Source organism: Amphiura filiformis, chromosome 11 (genome assembly GCF_039555335.1).
Source record: "Amphiura filiformis chromosome 11, Afil_fr2py, whole genome shotgun sequence".
NCBI lineage: Eukaryota > Metazoa > Echinodermata > Ophiuroidea > Amphilepidida > Amphiuridae > Amphiura > Amphiura filiformis.
The window spans coordinates 43,760,071-43,786,189 of record NC_092638.1 but is presented as its reverse complement, the minus strand read 5'-3'; the positions used below and the strand labels follow the sequence as shown (position 1 = coordinate 43,786,189).

At 34.1% G+C, this 26,119-nt stretch overlaps 1 protein-coding gene across 1 annotated transcript in view; it reads right to left on the bottom strand.

The window, feature by feature from the left end:
* Positions 1–717: 717 nt before the first annotated feature.
* LOC140164876 (uncharacterized) overlaps positions 718–26,119 on the bottom strand; it is a 71,487-nt gene continuing 46,085 nt past the window's right edge. The window contains 4 exon segments of the mRNA XM_072188253.1: positions 718–9,687; positions 13,780–13,956; positions 23,101–23,246; positions 25,015–25,084. Of these exon segments, the coding sequence (XP_072044354.1) occupies positions 9,643–9,687; positions 13,780–13,956; positions 23,101–23,246; positions 25,015–25,084 (438 nt within the window). The 3' untranslated portion in view covers positions 718–9,642.

Here is a 26,119-nt window from a genome sequence, read left to right as displayed (position 1 = left end):
CTCCACCAGATGAAATCTAAACAAAATTATCAGAATTCAGATTTGTGCATTTTGATAACGAGTTTAGGTGTGCCAACAAGCCCAACATTCCATGTAAGAATGAAAGCAACCAAGTATAAGGGTATCATGTCAAATTTTAGTTGCGTTGTTTGCCGTACAGACAGTATATCTACATGCAATTGAATGGAGTTCAATATTTTCAACAGAGGTTTCATTCCTTTTAGCCAGTTTTCATAGGAACACCATGATGTACCCTTCTCTTGTAAGCTATTCCTTCCTATTTGAAATATTTTTTTCACTGATGGTGCCTTTGAGGTGGGTCGGAGGGGAGTATGATCTAATAAGGTTGACATAATGTGATGTGATCAAGCAAAATCAGTCGGAAATATTGATTTTGAGATATAGCCAAAAACAATACTTTCTTCTATTTCCTATTGTTTTGGACACACTTCAACTGCTCATATCTTTGGAACGAATTGTCCAGATGCTTTATACAGCAGAAAACTCAAAATTAAATTGAATATTCCTGACTCTAAACCAGTCCCCCCCCCCCTTATCAGATGACTTATTCAATGCCATTGACCAGCTTATAATAAAAACCCTGTTCATATTACTTGCTTTTTTATCCTAAAAAGCTGTCCACTTTAAGAAAAAGGGTGCTTTCTGATCCCTGCAACACATCATTTTTGAGACACTTATAAAACACAAGACACATAATTATTGTTAATTTCCAGACACATGAGGTCTTTCATATTTTTAATGCATTTGATGCAATACAACTGACTCTGGTCCCCAACACTAGAGAGAATAATCCATTAATACACATCTACAAGACATCAAATTCAATCCTCTGTTACCCCTGGTTACATCAAAAACCTACCCATAATGCCCCAACTACCCATAATCCTCCTTTCCCAAACAATGGCAGTATATTGATCAATTAGATTCATTTGTTGTTTCAAAAAGCTATGAGAGTTTGTGGAGTGACGATTGTAGAGGTACATAGATTTTGACTCAATACCAAACGGAGTTTTGGTTATGGTGCTTGACCAGAAAATAATCAAATTGGGTTCAAAACTAGGGCACTATTTATGGAGCATTTAAAGATAAATAAAATAGATCAAAATAAATTTCTATTCAATAACAATAAACAACTAAATCTGCTTGATCAATATATGACACATCGTGAGGTGAGAGGCTTGCACCCTGGCATATCAATATAGGCTTTTCTGCTAAAGACATCCATTCAACCTAATTAATATTAACAGGTTTGAAAATTTCAGTTTGGGTAACATGAGTATGAACAGAAAAAAATAAGATTTGATTTTTTATATAATAAAAATGGCAAGGCGCAAACTACAAATGGTTTATAGTTATTTCAATGACACATAATAAGATGTTTAAAAGAAAAAAGAATAAAATATCTGCACTTCAAAATGCTGCAGATTTCCCTGTCATTCTTAATTTACACTAAACTACGCATGTTTGTCTAGGGTCTTATCTTATAGAGTTAACAAATTAATCAAAAACATGATTGGAGTTTCTTACATTAATAATGACATTTGTTCGTTTAAACCACATGTTAAATTATTATCAGTTCCTAAATTCATAATATTGTAATATGTTGTCACATGCTTAATGCAATAATCCAACACCACGTCACAAACTGACAATGTGCATATGATTTGGAACAATTCAAGTCTTCGTGGACTGAAGTGGTGTCCGTGGTAATTATAACATTGAAGTTTGTTCCAACAGTTCTGATACATGATTGTTCCATTTAGCCCATAATACATAATTATACTGTTATAATACCACAGCTGTTCAATGTCATTGCAATACATTACGCCCATAATCAGTATAAAAATATCTGATATAAATAATTGTTCTTCATAATAACAAGTGTATGATGTCTATATTTGGATTATTTTAAATATATTGTTCATTTTATTTGTTCACCGAGCTGCAATGATTCTCATCCATTCATAATTATGCTTACATGGTAAAATATGTTTAAAATATCAAAGTGAATTTAATTTGTTTGTTTTCTAGCACATTTTTGTTGTTAATTGTTACATCTGAAATAATTGAAGAGTCCATTTACTTAGAAAGCCAACTGTGTTATTATTCCTACCGTTTATTGTTTTACTTGTCATGGCATTTAAAAAGTTATCATAATATTAAAAAAGTTGTTCATTTATTACACACATTGTTCATTCAAAGATAGAGAGTTGATCAACAATGAAATCAAATTAGTTCATTTACTCTATATGGTAAATCCAACTTTTTTTTTTGGTATAAGATATATAAACATTGAAATGTGACAATGTACATATTTGTTCCATGAGGACAAATTTGTTGAATTTGAGAGTTATTGAGTTGATAACAATAGTAATCAATTCTGATGTGTATTGAGTTGATCATTTGAAGGATGAGATTTGTTCAGACATTTAAAATGTTCATTTCTAATAAATGTACAATAACCCCCTGAGCACTACCTGCCGATCTATCATTGCCTCTCATTGGTCAAATATGTGATATCTCCACTTTAATCACCAATCAGAATGGAGCTTTTCAAATAATTCACCCCATTTTTGTTGCGCTTTTATTCTAACCATGTTGCTGATTGGTCCAATCGATAATGAAAACTTCTTTTTGGCCAATCGGCAGGTAGTTCTCATGGGGATAAATGGACAACAAAGTCAAAAGACTCCAATAATTTCCCCTAGTTTTTTTTTTTCATTTCAAGGTGTCCAAAAAGTCAATAAAAATAATTAAATATAACATATCATTATATACAATGATATCTGTTGAACATAAGATATATCCCCAAACATATTAGTGCTTCAATTAACAACTTCATATCATTGTTAATTTAATTGTGTTTTGACTACACACATCACTACTTCTTATATAGCACACTTAATCAAGAAAACGGATGGACAGTGCTCCGTTTTGTAAATATTTGTTGCAAAAAAAAAAAACATTATAAAGATGATAATAATAATGGGGACCACAACACAGAATTTAAAACACATTACAAGCTAAAATATGCAGCCATTCAGCACACAAAATGTCTACCTGAAAAATTGGCGCCCTCTACATATAAAAGTAAATGTGAAAAGCACTTTGGTACGATTCTCTTGTCCCACATGATTAAAAAGTTTTGTTTACTGTTATGAAGGTATGTGGGACAACAGAGATCATTAAAATAACTTTTTACCTAAGTAGTCATTGTACAAAATGACTATGTATGACGGCTACATAAAAAGGCTAGCTAAATAGCACAAACACCCACCACTATAGTCTAAAAATATAAATAAATAGCACAGCCTTAATGTACCAAAGTGCTTTTACGTTTACGTTTTTTGTGAAAGATAGTATTTTTGACATAAAAGATAAATGGCCTGAATAAAGGACAGCATTGTCACCAAAGCTTAAAGAAATGATTTCTTAGAAAAACCCTTTTCTCTAATTGACATTGCCATAGCACACGTTTGCATGGAGGATTGGTGTTTTCTGATTGTCTTTTTTTCTTTTTTTTTTGTATTCATTTTTTTCTCCATTTAACTAATGACATATGTGCCAAGTCATGTACTTTTTCGGTCAGCAAAAATGGAAGAGGATATAATGATGTGTTTTTTTTATATTCATGTTGCATCGATACAACAAATTCAGTTCAATTTAAAAACGCCTGATGAGGTCTTGACATTTTGTTATAATAATCAATCTCAATGTTTACATAATAAATTACCTGATAATTAATACATTGCCAACTTGCATAATTGATTGACCAGTTAATGAAATGGAAAACTAACAATTTTATTCAGGTAATGTTTGTGCATTGATTTTTGTTACACAAATTACACAGGTGCGTTTCATTTTGCTGACAAAATCTATACATGACTGTAAATAGACTCCCTCTAAACCATCACAGGCATATTAAGAATCTCACACATATATCCCATGCCTGTGGGAAAGCCCACACCCAAGGGGCTTATCCCTACCTCATATTCACTAATAAACAACCCTTTCATACGATACAAAAAACAACACATTTTGGTTATATCCACTACATATTACAACAATTGTTTTTTAAATATCTGTGTGCTATACGAAGAATAAAAAATAATCACTTTTTCTCACATGGAAGATTTGTCCCAGATGTCCGTCCAACTGTGGTGTTTATTTACATCATATAAATTGTTTACCAATATGCCAAAATTGGACAAACAGTTCAAGAAAAGGGAAATGCATGGTGCTTTTTTTATAAAGACATTAAACATGACACAGCTATGGTGACTTACTACTATGCCTACTGTTTCATCAGTATATCAATAATTGGTCATGTTCAACAAACCATGGTGGGAACAAATTTACAATGAAAACTGGCCAAAATCATTGAACATTTTTCATTGCCGATATTGCGGTCTGTGGTAGGTTGAAGAATTTTTTAACTAAAAATCAACAACATATATTTCTTGTAATTTGCATTGCCTAAATTGTTATTGACATAATAATGTCATTAATTTTGTTTAAAAGCATAGGCCTACTTGACAAAATATTTATTTCCACCATGGTAAATTTTCCACAACATACATCACCTATGGAATAAAGTCACCCAACCACAAGGTCAAAGGTCATGACACCTCTTCCTGTGACCCCTGGGTGGCATTGTTCATAGAGATATTACTGTTCATAGCTGGGTTAGTCAGTCAGATGTGTCTCTCAACTAGTGTTGACCCCACAAACAACAAAACAAAAAAATGAAAGGAAAAATATACATAAGACAACAATTTTTTTGGCAATTTCCTACAAAGTTGTCCCAGATACAGGTGGGGAAATTTACAAAAAAAAATGCTATATACATCCAATAGATTAGTCTCATCTCAAGTACAAAGTCTGCACATTCCTTCACGTTACTGTATTGTCAGGGAATTTTGGCACCCACAAATCCAAAACTGGATTCAAAACCAAAAGATATGAAAATAGCACATGAAACAAAATGGTTGACGTTACGGTATCGTATGCAAAGGAAGTAGAACATAGCACTTGGAAATGAGACTATTTTGGTTGCCATAGCAACAGTGAACCATTGCACTCATTTTCTCCTTGAAATACACTTACAATAATATGCCTTAAAATGCTTATAAATTCAAATATAGTGAACAATAAATATAAATGTATAGGAACTCAAAAAAGGGACATTTCTTACAATAATAATAATCTCCTTTTTTCTCTTTAGTTGTCCTCCAACAAAAGCTTGAAAGAGTTGTTCTTTAGAATGCTCTAAACTACAGTGAGTTGCTACATCTAGACTATATATATTCTAACTGTACAAAGCAATGAAGGCTTACACCATCAAAGAAAGAGGAAAAAGAATAAATAAATAGGTCCGAGGCAAAAAAATACAGTTATAGCATTTCTATCATATCATAGAGTTCCTTTTTTTTCATGAGTTGTGGCAGTTTTTACGAGTTACAAACACTGCCCAAGGTATATATGAGCTGTTATATACTATATAGATATATGACATGCAACATGACCTGACAAACGCTAACTCTCCGACATATTCAGCATTGTCAAATGAGGGCGTTTGTCAGGTTATGTTGTATGTTACACATATAATTATTTTGTCCGAGACAGGCAATATGTCATAGCACACTTGTCAAGTAAATAGGTTGTTCATTTGGCATTGAATGTTTGAGGCGGTTGTCCAGCATATTGACAGTGTGAATTCATGACTACTATTTACTGCATTCAATTGAAAGACTGAGATTGCAGGAACATTAGGCAGTGGTGCCATATTTAATGTTAGCTTTGGATATTTAATTTTTTCTTTATTTTCTACCTGACTTACCAGGGTGAAAAGTATAGAAAATAATTAAATATCCAAAGCTAACGCTAAATATGGCACCTCTGCCTAATGAGTGAACGGGAGTTTCAGAAATATCACTAAGTGTAAGAATTTGATATCGTATACCACTTTCTATTAATTACATCACTACACTTTGATCAGTACTAAATAGGAGGGAATTATTAGGCTTTTAGTACTACGCTGAAAAGTAGACCCACTTTAAAAGCGATGTAGCTGACATATCTGACATATTTTGTGTGTAACAGTAAGCAGACGACGCATAGGACATCAGTGAGATGTCGCATGAAAATTCCACAATGTTATACGGTCGGCTTATTTTGGACTGATCAAAGCATAGTGAAGTCAGTCTGTCAATTCAAGCATGTTTCTTGAACAAAGTTACTGCACAAAGATTCATGGTCATGCTAGTAGTGCAGAATTCAGCACAGTAATAGCTGGAAAGGAGACTATTTTGACAAGTGTAAAGAAGATTTCTAGTGTATTGTGAAGCCTGTTTTGTGTTATCATTTTAAAGATACACCCTGAACTAGATAGCACCACCATATATAGACCAAGCAGTGAGGTCAAAGTGCATTCAATTTAAGCTTGCTGTGACTTGTGTTTTAATACTGTATATACTCTATGCATACTACTTGCAAGTCACAACTAACTTAATCCAAATGCACTTTAGGCATTTTGAATTTGCGGCATGGGTTTCATTAAAAAGAATGCATTTCTCTATTAAATTACAACTTAATAAACGAGGTAAAATGTGAATTAAAAACTATGTGGTTCATTGGCTTTATAGAATAACTTAGTTGTGCATATTCATAAAATTTATGAAAATGCCTATTTAATACAAATTTTGAATATATAGAAAATCAAATATTTGGTAGGTAGAATTTAAATAATAAAAATTTGGTAATAGTTACCAATATAAAATGTTAATTTTTACACTCTGAATAAGCCATCGAGGATTAGCAAGAACAAGTCACCGAATGTGAAACTGTTTCCTACTTTTACAAGGCAAATTACAACAATAATTTCACCAGTATTTAAAATTTCGAAGGGAAAAAATCAGATAAAATGTAAACTATCTTTACTTTGAAATAATCCAGCATGCACTGCTTTAGTAATGCCTCCCCATACTGCTTGGATATATTATACACAATTCTTAAAAACTACAATATGCTTAATCCCATTACTACTCATAATATGAACAACAAAATATTTTGCACAATATTGTCTTTAATTCCACTATACCGAGACTCAAATCATAATCTCCTTCATGGGGTCCTAATCAACTTAATCACGCTAATTTGACATACTGCTATATAATAAATTTGTTCATTAAAACAAAAAAATACCTAAGTGTGTGACTAGCACCTAGTGATGTTATTTTATGTACACTTTTTTTGTTTCTCACCACCAAGGTACTGCAATATAGGTGAATACACATGATTACAAAACTTGCTGCAACTGTTACTAATACAGCAATACCCACGGGAAAACCCCCGTTTCTTTACAAACACATCTGACACGACAAGTATGAGCTGCATAGACAATATGTCAACACTGTAAAAATTGGTGGCTAACACTTTTTTAACACTTCATTCCGTTTATTTCCATACCTTACATGCAAAAGTATAGAAGGTGTTACTTCCAACTAAGAAATTAACACTATGACACATTTACAGGGGAAACTTTCATAACAATCACTATTAACGCATCCACATGTTTATATTATTAAGCATGTTGGAGTGTTAACAACTGTTATGATATATACCCTTGTAAATGTGTTGTAGCGTTATAATCATAAGCAACGCTTCCTTTACTTTTAAGTGTTAAGTATTATGTGTTGTAGTGTTAAAAACGTGTTACCCAGGAATTTTGACAGTGAAAATACTAGAAACAGCCCCAAAGACATGGCCATACCATGGTAATGCAAGGCACTAATAAAAATGCCCCAAATAAATTTGGGACTTCATTTTTGTAGTCCGTGCATAATCCAGATGATCTTCCTCCCAGGATCTTCCCTGTTGAGAAGCACCTATTTCAGGTCCAAGTCTTTCCTTGTCTTCAATTTGGGATTTGGCAATCTGCTATTTCCAAATTAAAACACAGCAATATATATTTATACTGCTTCATTGTTTGTTTATTGGTGAACACTAGCATTAAGGTAACTTGACATATTACAATATGTGCAAATTAGGCAAAACTACCAAGAATTCTATTAACAGTGAGGTCTGACAGTACAGATCCTATTAATTCTAAGAATCTTGATTTCTAAAGATGTCAGATGTATTTGTAAAAACATGAGGAATCCCTCAAAGGTTGTGGTGAAATGGGTGCTCTACATTTGCCAAAAAACACAGCCAATGCTGCACTTGTCTACATACTGGAAGATACATGATGATTTTTTTTCACATGTAAAAAACAACTAACAATTTTCAAAACATTTTGTTTGCAAATCACACAACACAGTTGCATGAGATACTAAACAGTCCTGCATTTTTCTGTGGGTTAGGATTTGTTCATTTGTGATGTTTTACAATATTGTGCGGCAAGGATATCATTTTGTTGAATATTGGTAGCAAGTTACAGAAATAATGAAACATCAACTTGTGGTGTTTTACTGATGTCATAAAATAGAAACACATGTTTAGCTGATGCCACAGAATAGAAACACTTGGTCCATTTCATCACATAATCTATATCTGACTACATCATAAAACATAGTAAATGTGCTTTGGCTACAATGTATTGAATCACTCCATTCTGGATATTTTTTCTTAGCTTAAAAACACTCTTGGCAAATGTGCACCTATTTGTGAGGCAGTCAGAGTGGGCAGTCAACATACAATCTACAAACATTAACATCATAAATATGCCCCATTAATTTCATCAATTTGTTCAGATGCTCGCTTTCAGTTTTGATCATTTCTGATCAAACAATGGAAGAATATTTCTTTTTTGTTCATTTTTTTTGTTCTGTACATCTTAAATAATTATTAAAACTTTTGAGCACTATTAAGTATAGTATTAATTCATTTTACAACTAAGTTATTTGGTGCAGAAAGGCGACCACTTTCACTGTCCAATAATGGCACAATACAACATTTACATGTTTTCAGTTTAATATCCTTGCTGGTTTCAAATGTCCGATCATCTGAATAATTAGGAGTTCTAGCATTGCGTATAAAAAATTTGTTTATGTGATGCAACCCGGGTATCACCGCCGCTGCTGTTGTGGTTTGCACATATACTGTAATTCAGGCTATATAAAACACCGACGCCCTCTGTTGACTGGTCGACCTGTCGCAAACACTATTGCACCACCTTGAAGACCATTCACTAGTATGCTCCCGTTGCATCATCGGAGAACCTTTCTTCAGAGAAATGATTGCAAACCATACACCTATGTAAGGAGTAACTTTTTTAAACCATCTCCCACAATGCAATATGCATGTAAAACCTTCTTACATAATCGTCGCAGATACAGCAGTTCCAACCAGACATCCATTTTAAAAACACGCACATAGCGTGAAAAAAACATATTTTTATTTCAATACCCCTGAGAGGAAAAAAACAACTCCATGGAGATGAAGCAATCAGCCATTTTGTTTAACGTTGAGCAGGCAGTTGACGGGTCAAAGGTTGTGTGCAGGTCGCCGGGCAGTGCATATATTATACTGTTGTCAAAAAAGTTCCAATTCAAATACGCTGGGATAGGTTCTTAAGTCTATATATTAAACATTGCAAGATAGTGCCCCTTAGCTGTCCATTTAGTAAGGGGTATACCGTGCATATCCACCTCTATACACGCTTGCCTGTGTGAGAGAAAAATCAAAGAAGAAAATATGATAATAATATAACAAATAAACACATTGTTTTCAATAAGAAATACTGGAGAAGGGATTATTATTTTCAAATGATGCTTGAGATTTTTGTTCTTAATCAAGATTTCATATTAAGATAATAATTTTTCATTTTCACAAAGTGATGCTCTTATTGGGTAAGTTGTGAGCAGAAATTAAATGAAGGGATTGGTTTGTTGGGTAGAGAATTAGAGAAACTTGCCATCCTTGAAGATTTCAAGAATCACAGCAGATCAGAGAGAGGGAAGAATTGATGACAAACACAAAATGATGTTGGAGACAGGTTAAAAAAACATTATTTAATATTTAGTTTAAAAAGAAAAAGAAAATAATCCAAAAAAGAATGTCACTGATTAATGTTTTAGGGAGGTCCATACATGTGTATAGAAGGTCATAGTTACAGCAATGATGAATTTTATATCTGATCTGTGTGGGCCTTTCACTTGAGCTGAACTGGCTAGGATGCATCTAAGTGCCTTTGCTGGGTCAGTGAGCATTGATATTTGTAAAGATATGTCTTCTCATTGTGATTATTCTAAATTGAAAATTGGTCCATGAGTTGAGATGAATAGTTTGACACTCTCTAATTAAAATGGCAGAAATGGTCCTTTGGATCCTATACAGTGCTTTTGAATGACATGAATTGTTGATACCCTTCCTTCCATGAATCAGATACTGATATGATTGATATCAAATTGTCTTTTCTTGTTTTAGGGGAAAGGTTTTTGATCCGATAGCTTACTGGAAGCCCCCTTTTGACTGCAAATCCCTTATGTTTGTGAACAAGGCTGGTAACCTCTGTAAAGCCAAGAATTACTGGCTCTGAACAACATAGGACACACCGGGGGAGTAACCAGAAGGGTTGGGTGGGACAAATTGCCTCCTCTATAAATATGTTTTGGGGTAAAATCAGGATGGAAAGAATGAAATGTGATCAAATGTCAATTGAATCCCAATTGAAAAAAGGTGCATATATTTAAGGGTCTCATGCACTGTATATGAATGAGATACTTATATGACCTGACACACATGTATGGTACTATTCCCTCAACTATGCCCTAACCTCTCCGTGTTTTGAGAAATATTAATTAATGTGAATTAAGGATCAGGGGATGGAGACATCTTGTCTTGTCTCTGTTAGTGTGACACACAACACAACATTCCCAAATAGCATAGATTTTATTAGTTGTATAGGGCTGATCATCATTCTGATATTAAGAAGGCATGTCAGTGGATTTTTAAAAAGGAAAATTGTTTTTATTCTGTAATGTTTTCTATGTTGAATTGTCATGATTTCTACAATGAATTGTAATATTTTTCTTATCCAAAATTTAAAATTGTGAAAAATAGGCCAGGGCACTTCTTCAAAAGTATGTGAAACAATTAACAGGTATTAAGTATAGGCCAATAATGAGTTTAAAAAATAATTTAGAGATTTCTGTGAATCAATTTTGTTGAAATTATCAATTCCAAACATTTCAATAATATTGATCAAATATTATTTCATCATTTCATACATAAACAACAATGAAATTTAAGCAAATATTTACATGACAGTATTCAAGTCTATAATAGATAAATGAATGTGTAAGAATTGTTATTGTGAATTTAGATAATGGCTTATTTCTCAGAAGTTGATTTCTCAGAAGTTGATTTCCCATTTCAATTTTAAATCTTTATGAAAAATATTGCCAATAGTAGGAATATGAAATTGATTTGAAGACCAAAACGTAATGAGTTCTACCTGAATAACTGAAAAAGCCTTGAAATATTGAAAGGTTTGAATGAAAACATAACTTGAAAGATGTCATGTATAAATGCTGAAGAAATCTTTAAGATAAAAACACTGAACACTGACACAAAACAATACTAGAAAGACTGCAAACTACTCAAATCATTCTCACGGTCAATGGTGACATTCAGTCGATGAACATATACCAACGATTGATAATATGAGATGCAGAGGCATTGGATGCAGCACACATATATAAAGCAGTGAGATAGTGGAAAGATATATATAAATGGACAAATGTTTGGCAAACTCATAAGCACATCCTATTTCAATCAAAATATTAATAATTAAGTATTTTTCATTTTTGAATGTTTAAAGCAAGTTGAGAACTTGCCACTATGGGTATGGAGTTGCGACCCACTCACTGGTTGGGCTGGGACTCTTGATTTAAGAACTCCATTTCAGGTGTTTAAAATGAGATCAAAAGTGCCAAAGTGAAAAATGAGGGACAGTTTAGAACCTATAGCAGAGAGAGAAAATCTGACAAGTTTGTACATGTTTTTGTTGGGGTTTTTCTAAATAATATTTAAAAACTAGAGATTTTTACATCAAGAGAAGGAATCCTTTGCTCCAGAAATTCTGTACTGGTTCAGCAAAATTGAATATTTTTGAAGAAGGTTACCTTAACTAGCCTTTATTCCAAAAAGCTTAGGATGTACTGTAGAGAATGCCATGTTTGGAATACATATAATAGACAGGATAGCAACAGGCAAGTATAGAGAAATGGTATCAAGCACAGCAAAGGTGGAAATTTACTAGAAACACTGACCAAAGAATCCCATTTTTCGCTTAACTTCTCAGAATTATGCCTACTGTTTTATTAATCACTCGTTATTATGAACAGTGCATTCTTACTCCATTGAGGGATTCTTATGGACAGTGTTCTACTACTATAAAGCAAGTCATTCCACATATATAGAAAGCTAATTATAAGACTAAATATCATAATTTATAGAAATTTGTAAAAATCAACAAGCATCATTCAAACTACTATTACAACGATTACATGGTTCACCACTGTATCAATCAAGCCAAAGCCAACAAATGCAAATTGTACATCATGAATATGTATGAGCATATAGACTGACTGACAAGGCTGACAAAGCAGAGCTGAGTGACACACAGAACCAAGTTTTGATTGGTTTGTTTTATATTGCACGTACTATGTTATAGTTATTTTAAATCTATACAGAGTTCTCATTTTCTTTTAATTTATTCATTACCCCGTCTTATTTCATACTTACCTGGTCACAGTTTTGATGAAATATTTCCTGGCCTCAAATTAAGACTAATTAATCTAATCTTTATGAAATTAAACATGGCTTATGAAAATAAACACTCCACAAAGCAGTGATACAGGCCTGGAGGCAAATTCACAAACACTACTCATCTATGGTGCATATAGTGTTTTGATGCATAGTGAAGTCTCCTCCAACATGTCCATAATAGAGCATAAGAATTTAAATTCCAAACAGATTACAAACATGATGCCAGTCCAAAATTGTTTGGCCAGAATGCTCTCTGTTTTCGCTACACATGCTCCTTCCCCTAAACAGAATTGAATTTTGAATTTAGCCCACCCTTTTCAAGATGGTTGTCACCTGCAAACCCTACATGGATAGCTCCATATCTTCTCCATGTCCAATTTCTTTCTTTATAACACCACTGCTTTATGAAGCTGAGAACTCTGTATAGAATGATCCCTTTATGTCTCCTATGTATGGATTAGCCAGGGTACCTTGATTACCGATATCGAAACCCTTCGCAACCTCTATTCTTGGTGGTGATATAGATAGTGTGTGGTATGACAACTCTAAGATGAATTGAAACTTTGTCACAATTCTGTCATAGTTCATAAGGAACGGCGCTGATGCTGACAATGCCATCCATTGCCTCACCTGCTTGAACTATGACAGAAGTGTGCAAAGTATTAATCTAAATACATGCATGCTTTCTAAATGGTTAATGATTTTACACAAAAACCATGAAAAAGCTGACATGTTAAAAAATTGAAGCCACTGAGTGCTCAAATTAACCCAGGCTCTCTAGATGCGTGATAACAGCCAAGTCGTACGTATGTGTGTCGTTTCATTCTCAAATTATAATGAATATATAAATAAAGCGTGGTGTGTATATATATTATACAAAAAGCTGACAACAAGGATCACCAGACTTATTCAATCAAGACCACACACAAATGGAATCAAAAATCACAAACCACCGAGAGATTGGAATAAAATCCCTTAATTTACCCTTGAAAGAGAGGGGTATCTTACCCCATACGCGGCGGCTGGTGTGATGGTAGGATGGTAAGGATCGGTATATTCCCTTCCGTATGGTATCGCGTACGCCGCCGGAGGTGCGGCATAGCGACTAATGTAGCTTGGATACCCTGCTGCTGTTGCAGTCTGCAAAAGAAGATCGGCGGTCTTGTTTTGAAGAAATGGGGACAAAGAAAACAATGGGGGCCAAGGGAAAGAGAGAGATTGGAGAAAAAGGTGATGTTAGTGACACAATGCACACCTCAAACCATGCAACAATGCAAACATGCAACATTTTGAAACTTTTACGTCTGATTACTTGTTTAAAAGCAGTGAGTTTTGTTCTGGAGTTCAAATTTGACTTTTTTCTGCATTCCCATTTGAAAAGGGAATATGTATAACTTTGAAACTAGTAAGAAATAATCAAAATTCAATAAAAGATACAAATTTTCAATTAAAAAATAAAATTATACACATGAGCAAATCTCTAATTGAAATTTCATGTTCAATCAATTTTGGAGTACAAAATGAATGAGAGAAGTAAGCCGTTTCATGTTTCATTCATAATTGATTTAGAACAAAAACCAAGTCTTATGAACAAAAATCAGATCTCAATGTAAAGATTGTTTACCAAGGTTTAGAATGACTGTAAGAAATTAGCCTCTTTTTATGTAAAAAGATACATGATATTCATATGAATGCCTACACAATAAGAGACTAATATCTACAGAAATATCTATACCATGTATTTTGCACAATTCTTAGAAATACAATTGAGAAAGTTTAAAATGTATTAATCATCTGCAGTGGGACCAATTTAACTAAAAACAAAACGAGCAAAACAACAATGGGTGCCAAAAAAAACTCAAAATTTGTCTGTGAAAGTGTGCCAAAATGATTAATATTTTGGTCTACTGCAGATGACAAAACAAAAGCAATTTACCAAAAATATAAGGAACTAATGGGCTATTCCAATTGAAATCCATGCACTCCTATTGAAGACATGACCTTACTCTCCCACATGGGGTGTAGATTTCAAATGAAGTCACCCATACAGGTAATGCCATTTGAAATTCACACCCCCTATGTGGAGCATTAAGGTCATGTCTTCAATAGGGGGTATGGATTTCAACTGGAATAGTCCAGTCTGCAATCACTATATCAATTTTTCCTGTAAATGCCATGGCGTAAAAGCATTGCCAATAACAATGGCAGGGGAATGTATATTACTGTAAAAATCCTATGTCATACATACCCTTTTAACACCAAAGCTGACATTTATTCAAATATAAATACAGCACCCTTAAAAGGTTCACTGTATATCTGTTCTATTTTTGGAATCCTGACTCTGATAATAGAAATTGATCTTTAAATGAAATCCCACCCCCCATTTGTAAGTAATGCAATACCTCGGATGTGATCGTGAAATTGAATGGCCATTTGCTCGCTCGGCCATATATAGTGATTGCAGATCGTTAACATTATATCTTCACCATTTTGCATGTATAACAACAACAAAACCAAAGTTAGTGCACTTTTGTAGGGGAGGAGGGGATGAAATCAAATAAAATGTAAAATTTGTCAAACCAAAAAATGGGGGATTGACCAAGGACTGACTTCAAATGTGTTGGTATGGGAACAATACTGAACACTCTTTTCATTTGGTAGTCTCCTGTTTAACTCTAAACTATCCAATAACCATGGTATGTTGAATATATCAAGCTTGTAAAAGAGACTGCATGCATGACAAAATTGGTCTCCAATTACACTTCCAATCTTGTTATATAATGTTATGGTTGATGCCGATACTGCGTATGAGACTAACCCAGAGAGTATTCATTATCGTTATATATACACAACATGTCAGTTATATATATGCCACCACCTTACACTCCAATATAAATTCACTCTATTTACCTATTGTAATACCGAATAATCATTGAGCCCGGGATGGGCAGATACATGCAATTTCAACTTGTTACATAAATTCTGAAATGTCTCACTACCCCCTGCCCTTAATAACCAGCCCTACATATGCTATTTCACCATTTTAGAAAACTAATCCCTACTCTTCACATAATGAAACTAAAAAATAGAATCCTAACCCAAGTGGAGTTACTATATCTATTTTACCGCCATTTGTAAGATCTTATGATAAATTTATAATACTACCAGTCTTATGTAAGCTAGTTTATCTATCTTCTTTACATCTACTTTTTGATTAAAAATGTGCACTGCACTGAAACATGAATAGGCCCCTAGATAAATCCTTAGCAAAAGCCTCTTATTTTACAGCAATAATGTAGTAACCTACATCTGGGTAGTACAACACTCCAAGTTACCAAATACTTGTGATATCTGATGCCTTAATCTAACACACTGATTTTATCAAACACCAACCAACCTAGATTCACAAGCCCTGATTTACCCCTTTAGATGATGTCTTCTTCTTCATTGAAAACAAAGGCTAGCCATATCCATCTTGAGAAGTGTTAGCTATTTAATCATGTAAAGACTGTTTAAAACTGAACTACCTGGTGAACTATTGATGCCTGTAAGAACTAGGGGACATAATGTCACATTTATGGTATGTTTGTGTGTGTGGGGGTGCTGTCTGTGATGACAGTGGCATGTCAGTGAATGCACATAAAATCAGAGCTGCTAGTGATTTTAAGATGAAGATGATTGATAAAAGGGTGATGGTTAAGTTAGAACAATGGTTTGAACCACAAAATATTGCATTGAGATTCCAATTCAAATCAGAATACTTGCCCAATAATAGGCCATAGCAACCTGTCACAGAACCCCTACAAACATTTCAACTCACTTTACTGATCAAGAGCCCAGAAAAGTACACCTTTCAACTACCTCTTGGCTACAACATTGTTAAATGCCTTATTCGATCGCACACATCAGCCTCCTATACAGTGTAATCATTGTATTAAACATCCTACAAGCTATAGCTGCCAGATGCTAAAGTATATCTCAAATGATTGTGAATTCCCTATACACATCTCATGAGTCCACAGCTTTTATAATTTATCACCAGGTGACACTATAACTCTATGCAACAGCTTAAGAACCACTACCTTAAGACTTGAATGTTGACCAGTGATACAAAGTTTTATACTAACAAGTTTAAAAGACAGCTATCATAGATCCCCTGCGCTCTCATCAAGCTATATCTCGTTAACCTATATTTACACAAAAGACTGGGGCCTCGGCTTTGTCTAATTTGAATGCTCATCTCGCTTTAAAATTAGGCAGACGGTTGACTGGATGACAACCTTTTCTCCTTTTATTAAAACTTCTCCATTCTGCAGTAAAATAGAAATTGGACCTGACTTCCACCGTGTGAATAACCAGAGTATGACTAGAAATTGAGCCCATAATTTGTTGGATTCGGCTCCCTAAACAGTGGTAATATCAAATTAAGGTGATCAAAACATTACAATCAATATCCGATATTCATTTCCAAAATGGCGCAGAACCCTTGTAAATAATCCAATCCATCAGTTTTTGATTTGCACATTGCCACCATTTCCAAATATTTGTGGGAAATTGATGCCAATTTGTTCAAAAAGTTAAACGTTTACTTTCCTATGCTTTTGATTGTCTGATCTTCCATGTTTATCAAATTGTGAAAAAATCCATACCTTGAAAATAGCCATGTAGCCCAAATCAATGATAACCTACATTTACCAAGCAAACTGACAACTACAATCAAGTCAATCTAAAAAAATTGGAGGAAAAAAGAGCGGGATTTTTATGCATTCAGTATTCAGTGCAAAGAAACATCAGAGAGAGTAACATTGCTCTGTGCAACCTACATCTTATTGTACGGTTTAAGTCCTATCTAATTTAGGATGTGAATCGTGCTCTTAACAATGCTGCAGCAACGGCACAGCATACGGAGGAGCCAAAATGATGCGATGGGAAATACAAAGTGTCGCCCCAAGGGTGGTGCCAGCCGTGTTGGACTGATAGAACAGTCCTTACTTTAAGTAGCCCAGGTGTACACACCATGGGAGAATCTTCTTTATCTGTACTTAAAAAACCTACTTGATTAATGCAAATAGTTCTAAAATATCATGTTTGAACTAATCTGGCACAGTTCAAGAAAGTGTTCAAATGTACTCTGTGATGTGTAAGTGTTAAGTTTCCATTTTGCAGATTTGAAGACTGATAAAAAGCAACAGTATAGTGTAATATGAATATTAGCTCACATAGTTTGGTGAAATTTTGTAGGCTGTCACATAAAGCTTTTTGCATAAATTTTAAATTCGGATTTGATTTTTTTTATCTCTTGAATATAACACAATTTAATCCATGACCAAAACTTCGACTGAGATGGAATGTGCAAGACAAACTCATCAAATGGTCTGAGCAAACTCAATCTGAACTAAACAACCTTTAGTTTTAACATAGCTTTGATTTTATATCGACATCTGAATATGTTTTGAATTAAATATGCCCAATCAATGGTTGATCACGAATACAACACAATTGGGACCAAGGGTGTTTTGAAACTATCTTCCCCTTGCACAAGAAACTAATGAATAACTGAATACACCTTGCAGACCTATTTTCCATGGTTAATGCAATGTATATATGTGATGTCTGACACTGGAAGCTGTCATATATGCCTGGAGATTACACAACTCTATGTGTTAACAACACTGATTGTATCATTATCAATTCATCACCATTCACTATTCCTAAAATAATTCTAACTAATATGATCTATGTTAAATCTTTTTACACAATGCTAATTAACTTGGATTGAAGCAAACTTGAAGTGTTGTACATACCTTGCTGATTATATTTTTGACTTTAACCCTGGTTTGTTATAAATAACTTACTAAATTGATACCATACCTAAATGAAGCAACATACATCACTAAACTCCTTTCATTAAAAGCAGGAAGCAAGAAGTTAAATTAAATTTTCCCTCACAATACTTTGTTACCAGATAAGAAATAATATAAAATAAAAATAAAAAGTAAAGAAAGACAATCACACTAAAAACCTTATTGCTGGTTTACAATCACACTTTTTCATTCCAATTCATGCAAAGCAAAAACACAACATGCAACATGCAAGTTAGTTAGGCAACCTTTCCCCATGACAAATCTATGTACCATAAGCATTAACTTTATACCGAACAAGATTTATTACAACACCGGTCCCTCTGGGATCTAGGTGATGAAATTACATCATAGCCAGAGGTTCTGGTTCATCAAATATAACAATGTTGGTGCATGGAATATGGACTGTGGCCAAGATGGTAGAATTGCAGCTAGTTTTGGAACTGAAGATATTGTTACATATGTATGTGTCGCAGAAAAATAAAATTTATGTATATTTTCATCTGATATTTGACGATGTCGTAAAGTTCAAGAGGTTTGAGGTTAGTTTAATTCTGACATCTTCACTTCTTTGATTAAATTATATATTTCTAGCATGAAATGCCAATTATTTATTGTTTAGATATAAAATTGAAATACCCATCATTGATAACCGATGTACCAATAATAATGAATTAATTCTTGCTCTATTGTTTTAAACTTGAAGTACCCTATAATTGACAAACAAAATATTCCACCCAAATGTTTAGACATTACATTGAATGCACGTATAATTGAAGTCTATCAGACCTGAGACTTTTTGAGGCCCAGTTGTGTCTGGGGTGGGCCTCAATGTGTGACTATGTATGTCTCTCTCAAATTTGTCAAGACAGCGTGTCAAGCACAGTGAAATGTATTTGAAAACAAATGGTTGGGGCAGTATAATTTGTCAAACACATGCAGCCACTATGTGTTTCCTGTTTTACACATTGCGATACTACATTCTGAATTCCTTCCTGTCAATTTTGTTGTACTGTTTAAAAAGGTTCATTCTGCCAATAATTTTGGAATAATGCTGAACATATCGTTGCTGGGCAGGAAAAACCTCACATGCGCATTTACGCTGTTACCTATTTAGAAACTACGGAGCAGTAACAAAATGTCAAATTTAATGGGATTTTTATTTTGCGGGGGACATTAAACACAGTTAACTATTATAAGAATACTATTTTTGAAGAATTATGTATTTTTTCTGTTCCCTGAAAATTATAATATCATTTAATTGGATGATTTGTAACTATTTGCCAAACAGGTAAGAGTATAAATGCACAAGAACTTTTTCCTGACGAGCGATGTTATACTCCTGCGGAAGTTCCATGCATAACAAATCAATTCAGAATATTCTTCTAATAATATCTAATATTTCTTTTCAATTAATTTCCATTTGTTAATTTTCCAACATATATCAGAATAAATATCTTCTATTCTTTGATTTATAATGACAACAACAGAAGTCTTCCGAAAATTTGGTATCAAAAAAGCGAAATAAAATATGCAACACTTTTTCACTGTCACAAAATCTAGCACATGCATGTATCTTGCCACCGGCAGTCAGTCAATATTCCATGCAACTAAAGCTTTAACTATTCATTACCCTAGGTACTACTACAGGTTCTATATATCTCTCTATATATTCCCACAATTCTTAACACCCCCAGGGTAATGCAATCCAGTGAAGTTATTAACCACCATATATATTCCTAGCTATTTCTTTGTAACCTCATTCCACGGGAAAATATAAAAGAAGCCAGAGACTTTCACGAAAAGAATCTTGTATGACGCTGATGGAGATGACCTTGTTGGAATGCCAAGTCATATTTTGATCACAAACCAACTCTTCAATTACAGGAAGAGGGAAGGATCGTTGCGATCATAACTCTCTTGATGAATATTTCATAACATCAAAAATGAGGAAGGATCGAGGGTGTAAATTTACGGACTGGGAAATAAAACGTACATGTTGAAATCCCGGGATGAAATGCATCTATTTGTTTAAGTCTGTACTATGAACATTAAAGAGAGGAACTTGAGGCGCACAGATACTGTGTACCTTCCTGGCATATGCAAATATATCTAAGCTTCTCTTGCATATTGGAGACCTACCCCATACTCTGATTAAATTTAGTTTTCAGGAGATTGAGAAAATTTCGGATGCAGGTTTGCCATCACAATTTTGAAAATTATAATCCATGAGCAAACATCAATTTTGAATACTTCGGAATTAATAGATATCAAATTGCCTTAAATGAAATTGCATTATTTAAAAGGTGCAAAAATTAAACTAATATCTAAATTATTCAATCAACATTCCTCTTCTCCCATAATTTCACTTGTTTTAGCTAGTTTAATCCTACCTTTCTCTACCCTCCTTCATTTGTAAAGCATTCATACAATACCCACCAACCTAGAGGCATCGATATTTACCTACACTAATAAATTGAGGTCATCGAACTAGGTCCCCAGGTATTGAAATAAGTTGCACACTGCTGTATAACTGCATTGATGTCTATACACACAGTAATACATTGTGGTTATGGAACTAAGTCCCTGGGTATTGGAATATGAGATGTACATAGCAATAACTTGTCGTATTGTAGACATGGATTCCTATAGCCTGAGAAATTCCACAGGCTTTTATTGATTGATTCACCACACTGAAAGTGCTCTGAGATTCAATTTCATGGCGATACGATTTAAGCAGTTTTTGTCTTTTTTTGTCTCACAGATTCGATTCCTTCTCATGCAATTGGTCATGACTTTGCGTTTTTTAAAAGAAAATTGATTTCTTCCTTTCATCCCTCTCTCTTCTTTTGAGTATGATCTCTTAGTGAGTTCATCAGTTTGCTTTGTAAATTTGCCCTTGGCTCATAGCAACAGGTACCTCCATCATCGTATACAAGATTCTTCTGGTATTGACTTGATGAAATACTGGACTGATTATTACTAGGTTATTTTGAGATTTCTAATGAAAATGTCTCTTGTCTGGCAAAGATTATGATTTATTTGACATGGTTGTCTGCAGTTGGCATTCACATGCACAAACATCCTATGCAAATCATTCTATGTTATTTCTACCTAATATGGAATAAAGATGACCAAATATGGGGAACAATCTGCTTAATATGGAAGTGATTTATCATGATAATCTTAATTTAAACAATCTTGGTGCTACTATTTGCAATAAAATGAACCAAACTTGACTTTCATAAATGGATCACGAGTGTAACAAAATTAAAAGATGGTGGCAGTGGTGGTGGAATATATATATATACTTTGGTATGTGCATTAAACTTTGGTTAGTATCACATTCCGCAATCTCAAATTCAAATTACCAATTTTGTAGTTGCTTGAATAAGCATTCCATAAAACTTTCTGCTCACAATCCATCCCACTAATAATTCTAAATATGATTTTTTCAAACAGTATTAAGCTTTTAAGGCACCACTTCTGACATGCCAGAGACATTTTGGTGAAGATGAATTTGATCACTACAAATTATTAATGGCTTTTTGAATTTGAGATTGCCTGTTCGATTGCTAGCGATGTATTTCTTTTATTATTGTTACTGTGAGTGCCTCAATTGACTTGTCACATTGCAATTACTTTGTGATTTCTGTCCAATCTTACGTTTCAAAAGCCAAGTCATCAATTAGTCATGTGTTACCTGCTGGATGCAAATGATTAGCTTGATGAAGGCAAATTGGGAGGATGTGAAATGTCATCGTCTCTTTATAGTCTACCCAATGCAACGCCTTGGCTTTTATTAGAGACGCAAGATTGAATCAGAAAATAAGCTATTCCAGTTGAAATCCATACACCCCCTATGGAAGACATGACCTTAATCTTCCACACAGGGAGTGTGAATTTCAAATGGGATTACCTGAATTGGTGACTCCATTTGAAATCTACACCCCCTGAGTGGGATAAGGATAAGGGGTGTAAGGATGTCAACTAGAATAGCCCAATCGGGAAACCACTCTTAGATTTACCAACAAACCAGGTTGTTCCCTCCTACGGTGCGAGACTAAAATAGTGCCACAGACTTGCTGAAAATTAGATGGGCACACCGCACGTGACCAGACAGACAATTAGAAAAATAGCTGGTCATGTGACGGTGTAACCTTGCCCAAGCCTGTGACACTATTTTCCAGATCAGCAGAGGAAGTAACAGTCTTTGTTTATTGCTTAAAGGGCCACTTGCAACTTGCGTTGATTCTCACCAATAAATTATGTGAAGATGCACCACATGCAATGATTTAGCTTTTTCAATTTGGTTTAAGTACTAATTTGTAGTCCATTGCTTTCCTTTAATCATTTAATAAAAAATATCTGACGGAAGAAGATGGAATCAATGCAATACAAAATGGGGAAGTGGCCCTTTAAAGAGTTCACAAGTAGTACATACCTGATATCTATCTGGGAAATATGCCTCTGGATAGATTGCAGTGTAAGCACCAGGCACTGGCGGGGGTGGAGCTAAACGATAAGCGGCTGCATAGGTTGTAGGCCCTGCAGCACGCCCTCTACCCAAAGCCTGTGCCCGTAGTGCACCTGTTGAGTAAGAATTACGACAAGGAAGGCAACATGAAAACGAGACATGAAACAAGAACAAACAAGAAATGAGAAAAAATCGTTAGAAAATGTTTTAAGTTTGTACAAAATACATCTGACAAGAGGAGTACTTTTTTGGTTACAAATTGCACCTTGTGAGTTTGTACAAAGTAACTTTGACAGAATAAGTGCTTTTTTACTTGTGTTTATCCCACAGCTGTATAGGAATGCTGTAACATTAAGGCTATACTAAGTTCACTTTAAGATTAAACTTGACATGCAATGTTTGCGATATGACCTGCAGTATACTTTGAAAAGGTTGCTATTTATGTTAATGTGTATGGCTTCTAATTTCAAAGCGACTTGGCGGAGATAAAGATGAAAATTGAAAACGAGCTGTTTGGCTTAGAGTTAACCTCATGAGAACTACCTGCCGATTGGCCAAAATGAATATTGTGCCCAATTTTGAACCAATCCAGGAGGGTATTAATAAGATCATCTGCAAATGCAAGTTTGACCATAAAAGGTATAAAGCCTAGTCATAATTGGCTATTAAAATGAGCATTTCAAGTTATCAACCAATCAGAAATGCTGTTAGATGACCAGTAGTGTCCAGGGAGTTAACCGGTGGAATTGACTATCTTTCCATCACTGACCAGACAGTATAATGTATTCTTTTAAACCTGTCTGATCTGATAAGAGCAGGGCTGTTTCTCACCAAAGTGCTTGTTGCAATAACTCTTTGGGATGATATACTGGTGATGATAGATGGTGACAGAAAGTTTAACTATCATCCAACTATCTTTGGACATGAATGACCAAACTTGTGATGCATCGTTCAATCTGCTGGCTTTTGATGAATACCTTTCGGATGCATCGGTATTTTGTATTTTATCGGTGGCGGCTATTTTATTTATACAGTCATGTTCACGACTGACATGCGAAACATATGCATGTCAGATGTATCACTAGTAGCTATCTTGTCAACTAAAAAATGGTCAAGATATAAAACATATCAAGGTTCTATTACAAGAGTCGTAAATCTCTCACAACTATTCCACTCCGCACTATCTAATTACCCTATTTGGTCTTCAATATATCTTTAGCTCTGTGCGACTCTTCATTGCACTTCGTATCTAACAAATGTATTAGTAGACAAACTTTGTCTTTCTCAATCGCTAGTTGCCTCTTTTTGTCACCACGGTAATACAATCTGACTAGTAATCGTTCTAAGCAAATTGAAGTTGCTGTAATTTGACTCTTATCTTGATGGCATTTTTGGCTTCAAAATATTTACCTGCGAAGCTAATTTTGCCATGTACGGGTAACAAAAAGGATGTTACCATGATGGGACAAGAAAGGCTGCCGCAGATAAAATGTGTATACACTGATAGTAAACTACCTTCCTTGGGCATTAGAAGGTTGAGAGTTTGAAATAACTACAAATGGCAGCTTTTTTTGTTGCAATACTATTTCATGCCCTGACGACATTTTCCTAGAAATAATGCTCCTTTTGACCATTACACACATATTGCACACAGCCGGTCAGATTTGACCATTACACACATATTGCACACAGCCGGTCAGATTTTTTTATATTAAAGGAAAAACAAGCCTTAAGTTAAATTAAAAATATCCTCAAAATAACTGGTGCTATCCACACCAAGACCTTTTTTCTTATATCATCTCATCAAGTTTTATACATAGCTAAACATGTAAGGACATAATAACATTGTATCAATCAATCCGGTAATCTAAATGAACGTACCATTTGTATGTGCACCTCTTGTTGCAGGAGTTGTCTTATTTGTCATTACTCTTGCTGTAGCATTATTTACCTGGCAGGAGAAAGCGTGGGGAAATAACAAGTTAGAATATACAAAACAACATTGTCGGCCATGTGTACTGACGAACACACTACAACACAGCCTGGTAATAAGCCTTATATATACTTAATGTACTTCTCTAACGGCTAAAATTTTTTTGATGTGGTCTTGTATTAGTTTTGCTTTTGCTCTTCCTATAGTGACTTAATTATTAACTTTGGATATATTATCTATATACATTAGAGAACCATATTTGTGATTAAAATTATATAATATTATATAAAAAATATAATAAAGTTGTGAAATTATAATTTGACCATGAAAACTAAGATGCGACTCTTGGTTTATCATATACTTGTCACTTTGATTGCTTAATCCAAAAGATTATTATTACTATTTATATAATTGCATCTATGACAAAAAACAATGATTCGTTGTTTAATCAATCTTTTCTCAACATTTGTGTGAAATGGAAAACACCCAAATGCTAGTTGTTATACACTGAACTAATAAGTTATGCATGACTGATCAACATATGGTTCTCTAATGATGATTCTGTACCATAAAATGACATGTTTAGGTGATGTTGTCAAGTTTTTATTTATTTATTGTCCATTTACCTCAAGAACAGAGAATTTGGTAGAAACCTACCAAAGTTCCTTGAGGCTTTCTATGCTATGCTATCAAATGGAAATGAACATGTAGTTCTCAACAGCCAGAACAAATTGAAATTCATTTTTTTTATTATTCCATCCAGAACCAAATGCATCATGAGCTCCTTACTTATAGAAAGAACCACTGCAGGTATGGGATGCATTGTCTTACTTTTCATGATGCTATTGCGAATTTTGTATATAAATACTAATCAATTTCATAAACCTACCAACACCACCTTAATATGACATTTTAAACATGTTAATTTTTTGTTCTACCAACAGCCGGTCCATTGAGTAAATAGCTTATATCTCGTCTGAGGTTGTAATGAACTGGTTATATTATGAACTAATTAAGTTACACTTTATGAAAAATTTGTTCAAAACTTAATTG